The sequence below is a fragment of the Myodes glareolus genome, chromosome 23 (assembly GCF_982192425.1).
Source record: "Myodes glareolus chromosome 23, mMyoGla1.1, whole genome shotgun sequence".
Classification (NCBI taxonomy): domain Eukaryota; kingdom Metazoa; phylum Chordata; class Mammalia; order Rodentia; family Cricetidae; genus Myodes; species Myodes glareolus.
In genome coordinates, this window is record NC_142048.1 from 32,621,944 (window position 1) to 32,636,275 (window position 14,332).

General features: G+C 44.8%; 1 protein-coding gene across 6 annotated transcripts in view; it reads left to right on the top strand.

The window, feature by feature from the left end:
* Nucleotides 1–14,332, top strand: part of Mtus1 (microtubule associated scaffold protein 1) — a 140,115-nt gene that overhangs the window by 105,143 nt on the left and 20,640 nt on the right. For 5 of the 6 annotated variants that reach the window (XM_087901032.1, XM_087901031.1, XM_087901030.1 and 2 more), the window contains 2 exons: nt 1,052–1,266; nt 8,960–9,026. In XM_087901032.1, coding sequence (XP_087757158.1) covers nt 1,052–1,266; nt 8,960–9,026 — 282 coding nt within the window. Of the gene's footprint in view, nt 1–1,051; nt 1,267–7,788; nt 7,941–8,959; nt 9,027–14,332 lie in introns of those variants that run through there. The other variant, XM_048441724.3, reaches the window with a different exon arrangement.

Genomic DNA, 14,332 nt, shown 5'->3' on the forward strand with positions numbered 1-14,332 from the left:
GGATTAAAGGAGTGTGCCATCACATCCAGTATAACAAGTCCTTAAAAAGGAACCTGTAAGAGCAAAGAAGAGCTTCTCAAGTTTAATAATTTGAGTTTTCCTTTGTGTTTATGTCAGAAGTAGTTGTTGCTATCGGATTTCTTTTTAAAAATCTCCTCTCCTTTTTGATTATACCTTTTCACCTTTTGTTTATAAACAAAAGGGATTTAAAACTACATCTTTAATTTGTAGTATACTAATGTCTAGTTCAGTCCTCTCTCTCTCTCTCTCTCTCTCTCTCTCACACACACACACACACACACACACACACACACACACACACATACCAAATCAACCTCTCTCATAAACATAGGTGCAGAAATTCCCAATAAAATACTGGCAAACTGAATTCGAGATTATATCAAAAAGATCGTTCAACCTGATCAAGCTGACTTCACTCCAGAGATTTAAGGGATGGCTCAACCTACAAGAATCAATAAATATAATTCATCACATAAATAAGCTCAAAAGACAGAAATCACAAGGCCACCCCCAATCGACACAGAAATGGCCTTTGGCTGTCAGCTTTCTTTGTCAATTTTACTAGGAAATTTAAAACTTTGAGTTGGAGAGGAGGCACAGCAGATAAAGGTGCTTGCATGGCCAGCCTGGTGACCTGAGTTTGATCTGCGGACCCACAGTCAAAGAGGAGCAGCTCTGGGAAGTTGTCCTCTGACTGACTCTGGAACTCACTGGTGTTCAGATACCCACGCTTACACGCCCGTACCTCACAAACGCACAATTGTAAAAAGCCATGAAATCATTGTTATGCCCCCAATTTTTTATGTTCCTGAGTTGCTACATATGTTTGGTTCATATGCGTAATTCTCGGCTCCCCATGAATCTTCACAGTCGTGAATTCCCACCACCCTGATCCCAATCAATCCTGGTCTGCTTCCATGTGCATTTCCCAGTGTGAACATGGTTCAGATGCTTTCATGTCGTGCAGTTAGCTGCTGATGAACCGGTGGGGCGGTGATGATAAAATTTACCCTCGCACATCCTCTTGCAGTTGAGAAGGGCCGGCAGAAGAGCCCCAGGAGCCTGTGCATCCAGACGCAGACAGCTCCAGATGTGCTGTCCTCCGAAAGAGCACTTGAGTTGGCGCAATACAAAACAAAATGTGAAAACCAAAGTGGATTCATCCTACACCTCAAGCAGCTTCTTTCCTGCGGCAGTACCAAGTTTGAAGCTTTAACGGTTGTGATCCAGCACCTCCTGTCCGAGGTAAGGCTGTAAAACCCTCGGGCGTGGGGAAAAGTTGCTCAACTCGCGCTTGTCCTCCAGACATGTCCTACAGATAGGTCTGAGTTAATGATCGGAGGACCAGGGCATCATCCATCTAGCACCGTCTGTCTCCGTGTGTGCGAATGTGTATGTGCGCACGCATGCGCACTTGTGCACATACGTGTGCACGCTCATGTTTATGGTATGTACATACAGGTAGAGACTAGAGAATGACCTCATTCATTCCCCAGGAGTCATCTTCTTTGAGGCAGGGTTTCTCACTGACACGAAACTCACCAAGTTGGCCATTTTGGCTCACGAGCAAGGCCCAACCATCGGCTTCTCACCACTTCCCCACCAATCCAGTACTGGAAACTAAGCCTGGCTTTTTGTTTTGTTTTTCGAGACAGGGGTTCTCTTTGTAGCCCTGGCTTTCCTGGTACTTGCTCTGTAGATTGGGCTGGCCTTGAACTCTCAGAGATTCTCCTGAGTGCTGGGATTAAAGGATTGTGCCACGATAGCCTACCATGCCTGACTTTAAAACTGAGGGCCCTAGAGATGAAAGTCAGGCTAGTGTTTTACTGACGGAGCTATCTCCAGAACTGAAACTGTACATTCATCACTCACTCAATATTTGCATCAGTCTTTCGAATTTGGGATTATAATAATATTGTGTTATCGCTCCTCCTTCCTTCTGTCTGCACGTGTGGAGTATAAGCATGTGGACATACAGGTGCAGGCACCCATGTGTGCAAAAGCAAGAGTGGGCCTCTGTTGCTCTCCTTACTTTTTGAGACAGGGTTTCCCACTGACCCTGAAACTGAAAGTTTCAGTCAGACTGGTTTGCAGGTGGTCTCCCAGGATCCCCCCTGTCTCCATCTCCCCAGGCTGAAGTTATAGGCATGGACTACCATGCCTGGCTTTTTTAATGGGTATTAAATGAGTACTGAGGATTTGAACTCAGGTCCTCTTGCTTTCACAGCAAGCACTCCTAACCACTGAGCTATCTCCTGAGCCTGCACTTATTTCCCTTCCAGAGTCTCTTCATTGGAAAGACAGTAGAGAAAAGATAATTGCCTGTATATATATATAATATTAATATATATATATGTATATGTATACATATATATATATATATACACACACACACACACATCTCACTAGATTTCAATAGCATTAAAGTTTCATTCCACTTACTTTTTTGGTCTAATTATATACAGCTTTCTCATTTAGTTAATACTTTGGAAAATGAGATTTCTCTTCTTCCCAAGGTCATTCTGTTTAGACCCGGCTGATCACTGAGTTCCAATAACACCTCCATGTTTCCACCCTTCTCTCTGCAGTCCTTCCCACACACTAACTCAGTCCTGCTCAGGTTCCCCTAGTGGTTCTCCACTGCCCACAGAGGGTCTGATGTGGGCGTCTCTATGTTTCCACCCCTCCTCCGCAGTCCTTCCCACACGTTGCTAACTCTGCAGAGCACTACATTCTGCTGATGGCCCTCTAGTGGCTCTCCACTGCCTGCAGGTGGTCTGATGTGGTAGCCAAGACTTTCAGGAGGGTATAGAGCATCTGTGAAATAATCATTATGAGTTGAGACTAGGCGGGAGCTACACATGGTATTTAAAGACTTAGAAAGAAAAAGAGCATATGGATATATTATTGATATTTTATTGATTAGATTGAAATGGGATGGTATATGTTTGAACTGAGTAAAGAAAAACTACTAAAATTAACTTTTTAAAAAAATACACCTACTAGGAAATTATTCAATTATGTATACTTGTTAGGAATGATTCTGCTTTATTAGCTTTGACTATACAGTTCCATAATTTGACACTGGTCTCCTTTGCACGGTGCCCTCTCACTGCCCAGCTGCTCGGTTGTGTATTAGGGAGATGAAGGAAAACAAGATGCAGTTGATATTTGTGAATAGTACCTGGCACTTATCTTCCTAAATGCTCACCCAGACCATAGTAATGGGAATGAACAAATAAGAAAATCAAGGCAGAGAGCTCAGTGCCTCCAGACAGCTAGTAGGGCCAATCCTGGCTGCTGCTCTCCTTGGATCCCTGCACAGTCAGACCTTTGTAAGTGAGCATCATTGCATCACGACCTGCATGCAATGTACACAGACTGATTCTACAGACAAAGTCAAATGCTAGTTAAGAAGACAGCCCTGCCTTCATTGCTCCTCTGTGGGTAAAAGTCTGGGAATGGACTTGAAGGAAGCAGGGATCCACCATCCCACTGTCTTCACCTCTAAGGGCCCCTTCTGGCAGGAGCATCCTAAGGAATATACACATATGGTGTTAATAAGAGTCTTTTTGACCCAGATGAAGTTGGCCCCTAAACACAAGTCATGTAGTCCATCAGGTGCTTGTTGAGGAATGACTAGATGGAGCCCTAGATCTAAATGGCCGTGGATTTAGTAGGTTGAGCCATGTTTTGTTAGTCCACAGCATGACATACTCTTAATGAGTTTCAAGAATCTTTTTTTTTTAAAGTTCTCATACATGACCGTGATTACTTGACCCCACCATTACTGGATGAGGCAGAACATCATGGCAGAAAGCAAACGATATAGCACGTGACTTATCCCATGGGGGACAAGAGGAGAGAAAGATCATCATGGTAGGAAGTGATGGAGCACATAGCTCATGCCATGGGAGATAGGAGAGGAAAGATCATTGTAGTAGGAAGTGATGAAGCATGTGGCTCACACCATGAGAGACAAGAGGAGAGAAAGATCATCATGGTAGGAAGTGATGGAGCACATAGCTGACGCCATGGGAGACAAGAGTACAGAAGGAACATCATGGTAGGAAGTGATGAAGCATGTGACTCATGCTATGAGAGACAAGAGGAGGGAAAAGATACAGGAAGAGACCAGGCACAAAGTAATATCCTTTAACTCCCTGCTTTAAGTGGCTTACTTCCTCCAACCAGCTGGGGCCACCTCCTAATAGCCCATTCAACTCTGCATTCATCTGTGGAATAGAAGTAACCAGCTGATGAAGTTCACATCCTCATGATCCAGTCATCTCTCAACAGCACCAGCTGATGGGGTGGTCAAACCCTTAGCGCTTGAGTGTGTAGGGGGATGCTTCTGTTCAAACCACAGCAGAGCGACTCTGTATCAGTGACTCTGCTGAATCAAACTCAGGGACCCCTTCCTGGGTTATCTACCTCTACCGTCCACCCACCCTCTGTACTCAGAAACTTACACTATTTTCCCTATATGATGGGTCCTCACTCTGTGCGTGTTTCTGCATATTTTATGTGCTTGATACATGTACATCTGTGCTTTACTTAGTTGTAGTTTCCATAGAAGCCAGAAGAGGGCGTCAGATCCCTAGGAACTGGGATTGCAGAAAGTTGTAAGCTGCTGTATAGCTGCTAGAAATTGAACTTGGGTCCTCTGGAAGAACAGCCAGTGCTCTTAGCCACTGAGTTATTTCTTCAGCCCCTATTTATGCTTTTATAAGATAGAGGTTCCTGGAGCAGGGTGTGCCTCCAGTTCTTTCTTTGTAAAAACCACCCCGAGAATTGCAATAGACAGAGCATACCTGAGTGGACAAAGCGGAGGGAGAAGATGGGACCCCAGATATATCGTACAAGATGCACGTAAGAGCACTATGTAAATGTTCTTCACGCCTTTGTTTGACAATCAGTGATTCTCACTGGTTGCCTAATGTGTACAAGGCACTGTTATGAAACAGTTGAAAGGGAAAGACAGGGAGAGTTAAGCAACTGAAATTCTCTTAACTCTTTACTTTCGTACCCATTATTGAAACATTTGGACACTGATAGCCAGCATTGATGTCCTCAGAGTCTTCATTAAAGGGTTGCTAGGCAGATTTCTTGGTAAGGTAAAACAAGATCAAATAGGTTTTGTTTTGTTTTGTTTTTTCCCCCAGAAAGACTCTAACCTAGGCTAGCACCTTTTAAAAAGGAAAAAAAAAATGGGAGAAGAGGAGGGGTTAAATGTTGCTAACAGTCTGATCCGGAGGAAATCAGACATAGCAATGTCCGAACTGTCTGATGCAGCTCTTTCCTGTAAAATTCCCTGTGCTCTTGAGGTTAGTTGGTAGCTAGCAGAGTTCAGGCACACCAGTGGATGCCAGCCAGCTACTAAGTGCTTGCATCCCAGTGACCGTAATTAAATTATGGAGAATCCCATTTTTTTTCCTTAGAGCATTTCATATATTTAATGCATGAGTATGAAAGCGTCTTCATGTGGAGTCCCCACCTTTCTCTCCAGTCTCACTGTGTGTTGGGGGAGGGGTCTGCATGGTATATGGCACAAAGATAATCAAATGAACCTCTTGTCTGGACTGTAAGTGGTTTATCATCTATGACAGAGACACTAACCTAAGCCACTGAAGAAATCAGTCTGTCTCCAATGGGCAGAATGTATTTTATAATCTGGGAGTAACTAATGTGTACATTTAAAGGGCAAGCAACCCAGATGGTCATGCAGAATCTAACAGTATGTCTGTTACAGTATGAGCTCGATGGAGTGCATTTTGAGTAGATCCTATTTAACATCCCCAGTTTCCCATGGTCCTGTGCTGTTTCCCCTCAGATGATGTCATTTGGTTGATGACCGAAGAATTGGTCTTGGACATTTCCCCGCTAAGTTCCCAGCTCCTGGAAGGCAGTAGCTATCTATGTCTCAATGTTCTTACATATTATGTGTATGTATATGATATGAAATGTTCTTAGTTGATAGTCGAATAATAACTTAGAATTCACAAAGATAAATGTCGCTTCTGGGCATTTGGGGGAGGAGATGGTGCATCAGACATTTAACTTTCCAGAAAGTGTATAAGATGTATCAGGTTAAGAAAACCAGACATCCAAAGGGGGGGGGCATCGACAGGATCTTGGAAGAAGGATAGCTTTTCACTTGCACAGATGAGCTTGGGACGGTGAGGAGGAGCTGGACAATTCCAGCCCCTCATAGAGGCACTGTACCTGAGCTCAGCTTCCAATCCAGGTGCGTTGGTCATATGCTCTACATATATGCTTCTGGGGGCTCTAGGGAGTTTACACACATTTGAAATAATAGCCCTCTAGGGGTAAAGAAATCCATCCCTTCCATGGTTCAGTACCGGGCTCTCATGAACCCAGGACTAGAGCAGAGACGACAGCCAGATTCAGAGGGTTAGAAACCTGTTGTGCAGGAAGAGTAGTCTGACTGTCTCCCTCTGCCTCCCCGCCCCACCTCTGGCCAATGAGGCTGGGTGACAAATGACCTTGATATCCCCTTGCTGTTTAGAACTGGCAGAGGTCTGAGGACGGTTAAGGCAGTGGAGTTAGGAGAGATGGCCATCACTCCACTAATAAGGTAACACCCCTTGTGTGTGTGGAAATGCATGTGGCTTTTCCACAGTTCTCTGAAGAGAAGCATCTCCAGCGTTGGCCTTTGCCACCTTCCTTCCAGTTCTTGCCTTTTGCCCCCTCCCCACCCCTCCCCCTTGTTTGCAACTTGGCTACTGTGGGAAAGGGGACCCTGAAGCAAGTTCCCAGGTTGAGATCTGCTTGTCTAATAGAGCTGTCCTCTGCTTTTCCTCAACTCCAGTGACAAACCTACTGTTTATCTGGTGTGGGAATAAAATCAAGGCTCGACTCAAAAGTACTAGAAAAGCCCGGGTGTGGTGGCACATTCCTATAATCCCAGAATGCGGGGAGTCTAGGGCAGAGGAAAGCAAGCCTGGGGCCAATAGTGAGGGAAGAAAAGAGAACAATGTATTTGTGGGTTAGTCTATTGTCCTCAAACTTTCACTTTTGCATTAGAAAAGCAATTGTTTATTAGTTCTTAAATTTGAAGTTCTTGATTGATTTCAGCACAGCTTAAACAGTTAAAACCTTTTAGGATTCTATCAAGCATCATTGTGTAAATATACCGGTGGGAAAATGTACTTTAAAATTCCCGGTCACTGTTAGCCATCCATAAGGAAAGAGACTGAGGGACTAGTCCAATAAAAATGATCAAATGTGTGTGATCTCCAGCTCCCAGGTCAGCGCTTCCGGTCTCTAAAGCATCAATGGGCTGCACTCGGCTGTAGTGTCAACTAAAATTCTGAATCACAGCAGGGCTCCCCGATTGCCCTTCGCCTAGTTCATCATGCCTTTAGCATACGGGTTTTGAAGAACAAATTTCCCTTTTCTATTAGTAAGCGTGATAATATAATGACCTCAATTAGAGAGAGAGTAAAAAAAGGCTCACACATCTAAAAATAGCTCCATTATCCGTGCAAAGAGGGTCCCGGTTCTGTTTCCTCCGCCCCTGCTGATATTAAGTAAGTGGCGATCGATCAGGGAAATGTCTGGCTCCCATTTCTCATAAATTGAAGGGCTGTGGCTTTAAGTAATCGCGGGCTGCCTGTGCCAGAGGCAGGAGCTGCAGTATCAGCTTCTGTGGAGAGAGAGAGAGGAGTCTGAGGCAGTAACCTGCAGGACGCGAGGGAAGGCCACTAGGGCCAATGGCGCTCCTCCGCTCCTCCGGGGTTGAGCTTTGAATGTGGGCAGACCCGACCCGGTGGGAGGCGGGGCCACCTGTGCACTACTCAGACAGTGCATGGGGTGGGGGAGTTGGAGACCGAAGCTGGAAAATGGGCTGCCCCAGCAGCAAAATGTGCCTGTCTCCTCCATGTACAGCAACAAGGGTAATTAGTATTTGCTTACAGGACTCTACTGGAAGGGTGTCAGGGACTAATACAGACCCTGTCTGGAATCAGGGCTAAGTGCTTTGGATTGAGAAGCAACTCTAGCCCGCAGAGGCCAGTCTCATGATCTCTGCCACACTGTGATCCAGATGCGGGAGCCCCACATCTGTGGTGATCCCAGGAAGGGCATTTGCAGAGAGCTTGGAAATTCTCTGCCTTCTTAGTTCCATCCTGGTGCCAGGGAATCTGCAACCCCGGGAACGGTGTCTAACGATTGTGTTTGTATGTGTGGATGTGTGATTGCTCCAGATCTGCAGGTAACTTGAAAATTATTTTTTATCGCAAGATTGATATTTGCACAAACAGCCTCCTGATTGCCTTTACTTCACTTCTGTCAAAGGTATTTAGACTTATAGTTGCTCCATGATGTAATAATCCTTGGGAAATGGTGTGTAGCTGGATAAAATCAATTTAATTTCATCTTTAAGAGATTAAATTTGGTTTGTCCTAGTTTAAAAACAAACTTTCTTTTTCTTGTTTAGAGTATAGGATTGGCCCTGTAACAAAAACTTTTTTTTAATTTGCGGATATGGTACAAAGTCCTTATAAGTGCCTATGTTTAGAACATTAAATATTTATCTTAAACCGATTAGGCCTTTATTGCCCTTGGAGGGGGAGAATGCATTACTTAAGTACAGTATACATTAGCTGAAAGCGCCAATGGGTCTGCAGTGAGCACCAGACGCAAAGCAAATATTTTCAAATGAGCCATTCATTTCCTCAGGGGAAAGTTTCACCAGGACTTGGGAAAAATACAGATTTTCGAAACCCCAAATTCCTTCATGGCAAAGGGACATCTGTGTTTTGCTTTGTTTTTAACGACACAAATTGTTAGCTTAAGTGATTTGCGTCTTGGCTCCTCGATTCTGGGTCTCGTTTTCCTAGCAATAGTAAACGTGTTTCTTACTGAAAAGGGACCCTCTCCAAACCCTGAGTAACCCGATGTGTGTTTTCCGCAGCGGGAGGAAGCTCTGAAGCAACACAAAACCCTCTCTCAAGAACTCGTCAACCTCCGGGGAGAGCTAGGTAAGAGCGAGAGAGCGAGCAAGAGCTCCTTTTCAGTCCTTGGTAAAGTTACTGCAATTGACAAATCTGCGCTGCCTTCCTGCTCTGCAGCTGGAGCTGCACGTTGGCGGCTGCTTTCTCCCTTTCCTGTATCTGTGCAAACGCTTACTATCGACATGGCTTTTGAATCTTGGCAGTGTGACCTCAAGATCACAGAATTCCTGGCACTGGTCTCTGAGTAAGCTAACAGGGCTTTCCGATGACCAAAGCGTGCTCCCTACCCAGCAGACTGGGACAAGATGATTTTTTTGTGATTGTGTGGCTATCCTGTTGGATAATTATGTCATGTTATTTTAATTTCTTTTTCGGAACCACTTTTTATGTTAAAGAATGTTTAAAAAGTCACTTTCTCTGTTAAGAGTATTTACATTACACATCTCAGGGATGGTATGTGTGCACTTACAAGGATGGTAAGACCGCCCATCAGAGCAAGGACGTCCTCTGCTACTCAGATAGTCAGGATGAGCTAAGGAAGAGCATTACCAACTCCAGGAGCAGCATGGTGTGCCCACACTCTAAGTCCTATTGTTTGCCGCTTGAGTTCTTGGCTCTTCTGAAGATCTAAGATGTGAAGGGCAAAGATAATATTGTCGCCCTCCTTTCTACCTCAGCTCCAGTGTTCTTTGCCCGTCACCCCCACAACACACTCACTCGAGGTCTGTGGGGCCCCTCATCCTAGGAATCTAGGAATTGGTTTCTTGATTTAGCGTCACCTAGATCTGGAGTTGTTCCCAAAATGTCACTTGCCTTGTCCTGGGCTTTGCTCGCTGCTGGGCTGTCTGGAAAGTACACCTAGCAGAAGTTCAAGGGGGAAGAGCTGGAGATAAAGAAAATTTCGTTCCTTTAATTCTCCAAGAATCCTGTTTTTCCTCGGAGAACCAGACCATAGTTTAATCACTGCCAATCTAATTTGCTGGGACTGGAATATTTGTCAACAACTCCACTGGTCCAACCAAGGTAAAGGTCATGGGCCGGTGCCTGTGGGGTCAAGAGTGTGCCCTTTCTTATACCTTGTACTGCCCAGTGGGAGTTGAGACCAATTCATAGCTAATCCTTGAGGTTCACGACAGTACATAAGGCATCTGTGCCCTGTGGAAAAGTCTCGTTAAGACGGTGCAGAGCTCGGTGATGGGAGAGGGCCACTGCAAGGGCGGCCCTGATCCCAGACCGCTGTGAAGGCCTTCCACTGTCTAATTTGATCTGGCTGCCTCCGTTTTGCTTACTCAATGACCAGCAAAATTATTTTGTCTGCGCCTTAAGTACTGTAATGGATATGCAGTTAGGAGGTGAAGAAAGAGGGCCTTTTGTGCATTTTCAGAGTTCCTCAGAACTCAGCGGAGGTGGCGATGAGCCCGCCTCATTCAGGTTTCCACTCTCTGAGAGAAGTCAGGATGGGACAGACGGGGACAGTGAGCTCTCAGAACTTCTGCTTGAATGGGATCCTCTCTTCACAATGAAGCAGTTTAAATGGGAGCCCGGGTCCCCAGCACTTCCAGCTATCACGGCCTGTCAGGAAACAGCCGTCTTTTGTACTCTCGCCTCTCTGTCCGAGATAAGGAGAATGTGGCCTGGTGTGTTTTTCCTGCCACTGTCAACGTGTCAGGATGCTATGGGTGGCCTGTTTGTATTGTTTTGTCACCCTAGGCTGGAATGGGGAAATGGTGTCATTTCTGCTAGCTCCTGAGTCAGACAGGCTTGCTCAAGTACCAGCACTTGCTGAAATACCAGCAAAGGCATCCAGGAAAAGGTTTGATTTGGCCAGCAAATAGCAGAAGAATCCCTTGAACAAGTGTGATGAAACTGGGCATAAAGAAGGTTCTCGAAGCGTTCAGATGCGTTTGTGTCATGGGCCAGAATGGAAAAAGATCAGGTTGGACATCGAAGTTCAAACCTCAGTTTCCCAGTTTGAGACAATAAAACGTGTAGGACCATGGTGTCATAGTATCTAGGTTCGAATCCTTGGGTTGGAAGCTGGGTGACCCAGGTCTATCAGGTCACCTTTCTCCTGCCCCAGTCTTAGTCTCTCTAAAGTGACAGGACACACGTGTGTGCCCCAAGGATGGTCATGAGGCTCACATGAGGTAAAACATTGCAAAACATCCATGCCGGGTGTTAACTGCCATTAACCATGCATACTGGGATATCTGCAGTTTTGTGTTTATATTGTGTGTGTGCCTGTAATCCCAGTACTCTGGAGGCCAAGACAAGGGGATTGCTTCAAGTCCTAGGCCAGCATCGTGTGACAGGCCATCCTGAGCTACATAATGAAAACCTGCCTCAGACACACACACGCACGCACGCACATACAATTTCACAGCCGTGTCATGATTAGCCACATTGCCTTTTTGTGAAAGCATAAACCATACCATGGGAAGCAATAGTAAGCAGATGAGGTACTTTTAGAAATCCCTCAGGACAGGCCTATCACACTCAAAGGCAGGGAGACCCGACCAGTCAGTTGCTGCTATATTGGTGTTTAATGTTGGGTTAGCAGTGTGGGATTTTATTCACACGGCCCCAGTGAGGAGTGACTTAACATTTCTGAGAACATAGCGTTTTCAGTTAGGTGATGTGGTCTGTGTATCTTGCTGTATTGCTGTGGAGTTTGACTAGAGTAGTAAAATACACTTCAGTGGTGGCCTGGTCCCTGATGCTTTGCAGGCAACTTAAAGAGCTGATGTCTTCCAACTTCACCAAAAAAGTAGCCACCTCTTCCCTCAGAATAACCTGGGGCTGTCAGTGCCACTGGTCAATTGGATAATCTTTCCTTACCTTCTCTCCGAAAGCTGGGATAAGCTTTTCAAACTACTAAGGATTACAGAGAGGGAAAGACAGCTTATAAACCCCGGAACACTGCAATTCCAATAGTCTGTGCTCTTGCCCTTCAGAATCTAATGGTTGTCTTCCACCTCCACCATCACTGAGTCTGAATACCTTCTCATTTGGTGCCCCACACCTCTTCTTCCTAGGCTGAGCCTTCTCATCAAACAGGCAGCCAGCACGTTTCTCCTATCTGACCCGCATCCCTTCTTGGAAAGCCTTATTTGCTTGGGCAAACTTCAAGAAACCCCTTTGTCTACACAGAACAAAGCCACAAAGTTCCCCCTGTGCCGCGGACCCTCATACCTTGCCCAGATGTATTTCATGTATCTTATGGTCTTCTGTTGTCTTCAGACTCTATGGTCCTTAACTGAGGAGAGTCTTTCCTGTTCCCTCTTTAAAAAAAAAATCTTTATGAACTCCCCATTTGCATAGCTTACTGATGTTCATTGGCATCTGAGAGTTAAAAATTTAGAGCCAGTGTATAACAAGAAATACACTATAGTCCTACTATCCTGGCGTAAGTTTTGTGTGGCCTCAAGTACATAACATAGCTAAAGATGCCTTGCCTGGCCCCCTTGCCTTTGTTTATAGAATATGTATAACTTTATTACCTCTATTATTTCAGTTATGAAGTAACAACAAAAATAATTAAATGACTTAGGGTCATCACAACATGAGGAACTGTATTAAGGAGTCTCAGCCTTAGGAAGGCTGAGAAGCACTGCTCTATAGAGTAGGACAGCACTCAGACTATATGACCATGACTCACCCGTCTATTTTTTTTAAGCCAGTCCTTCCTGAGCTGCAGGTGTGTGCTGAGAGGCCCCGCCTCTAGGTGAGCTGGCCTGGTGAGAGGACACTTTCTCCTGGATTGCTCCTTGCTTCCCGAGTCCTCCGCACATCTTCTTACTCAAAGTGTTCCTCATCCCACAATGTTCCAGGAGCATCCGTTGAGTCACCCGGCACCCAGGACAGCCGCTGACTCACACAGATCAGTCCTCCTTTCATGGACGATACTGCCATGGCTACCCCACAGGGTACATATCTCTCCAGCAGGCCACAGTGCCCTTTTCCATGGACTCCAAAGAGGGCACTGGTAAATCTGGCGTTGTAGCACCCACTGCCTTTTGTACTTTGTTTTTGTTTGTTTAGAGCCTGGTGCTCTTTCCCCTCATTCAGGCCTGGTTTCCTACAGGTTTTAGGCAGGGTCTAATTCATGTGTCTCTCTACCTCTTCTGCATCCGTTACCTTTCTGCCAAAATGTTCTCTCCTCTTGATGCTACCCTACTAAGTCTAAGTCTTGCCTCTTAGACTCTTCATTTGCTCAGTTTTTAAAAGTCCTGTCCAAGATATCTTGTCTTCAGCTGAGTTTCACCCGAATCTTTCAAACAAGTGAATTTTACTTTCCCTACCTGTCTGGTTACTTGGTCCACATTAAGGCTTTTTGTACTGAGCTGTTTATGGGCCTCTTCCCTTTTTCTAGAGCTATGAGGCCTTCAAAGGCAAAGTCACCATCTTCTTCAGTTGTGTCATCCTGGGGTGTGCTGATGCTAAGACTGTAGTTAAAGGATGGATGTTGAACCTAAAATGGTGACAGAGAAGGTGGGCTTCCCCTTGTAGTGTGAAGAGGTTTGAGGAGTTTTATAAGCACAAACATTTCCATTGAGCTGCTTTAAAAAGGATCCTTCTGTCTTTCGGGATGAATGATAGTAATGGCGATGTATAATTCTGATGGAAGTGCTGTGTCTCACCACGACAGCGGTTCACCAGAAATACAGTTTTTGCAGTATTTTACTGTTACATTTCATGGTCAATATTTAAAGCAACCTTTCACCTCCGAGAAAGTCATTCTGATTCTCTCTGGAGTCGTGTTGAATAAAAAGGTGGTATGTGGTGGTCTCTCACCACAGTCTTTGAGGTTCCCATTGTTCTTAAAATTACATTTTTCTTCTTTATAAAGAAAAAGATTTGTTTGTTGTGGTGCTGGAGATCAAACCCAGGGCATTGCACATGCTAGACAAACCTCTGCTGAGCTGCACCCCTAGACTCAAAGAAAAGATATATATATATATATTAAAAAATTAGCTGTAAGAAGTTGGGGCTAACTCTCATATCTTTTTATTCATTAAAGTCCCAATTGTATTTCACGAACCAAATGAGATTTTAACCCTTAATGCACTAAGCATTGCTAGAATTCCTGGGCTAAGTGTGTTAAAACCTTCAGTACTTTTCCCTTTTTATGTAAAAATTGGGACAGATATCGGGGGCATTTTCTGGATTTGAATCATTCCTAAGAAAGCAATATTCAGCTCTAAGTAGTTTATCATATAAAATAAATTGAGGCTCAAAAGCTGCTTTGCATTCCTACTGTTAAGCAGTTCTGGAGCCAAAGGGTTTGGAAAAGAACCCAAAGTGGCCAAGCTATCAGATTTCTGTTAGTCCTG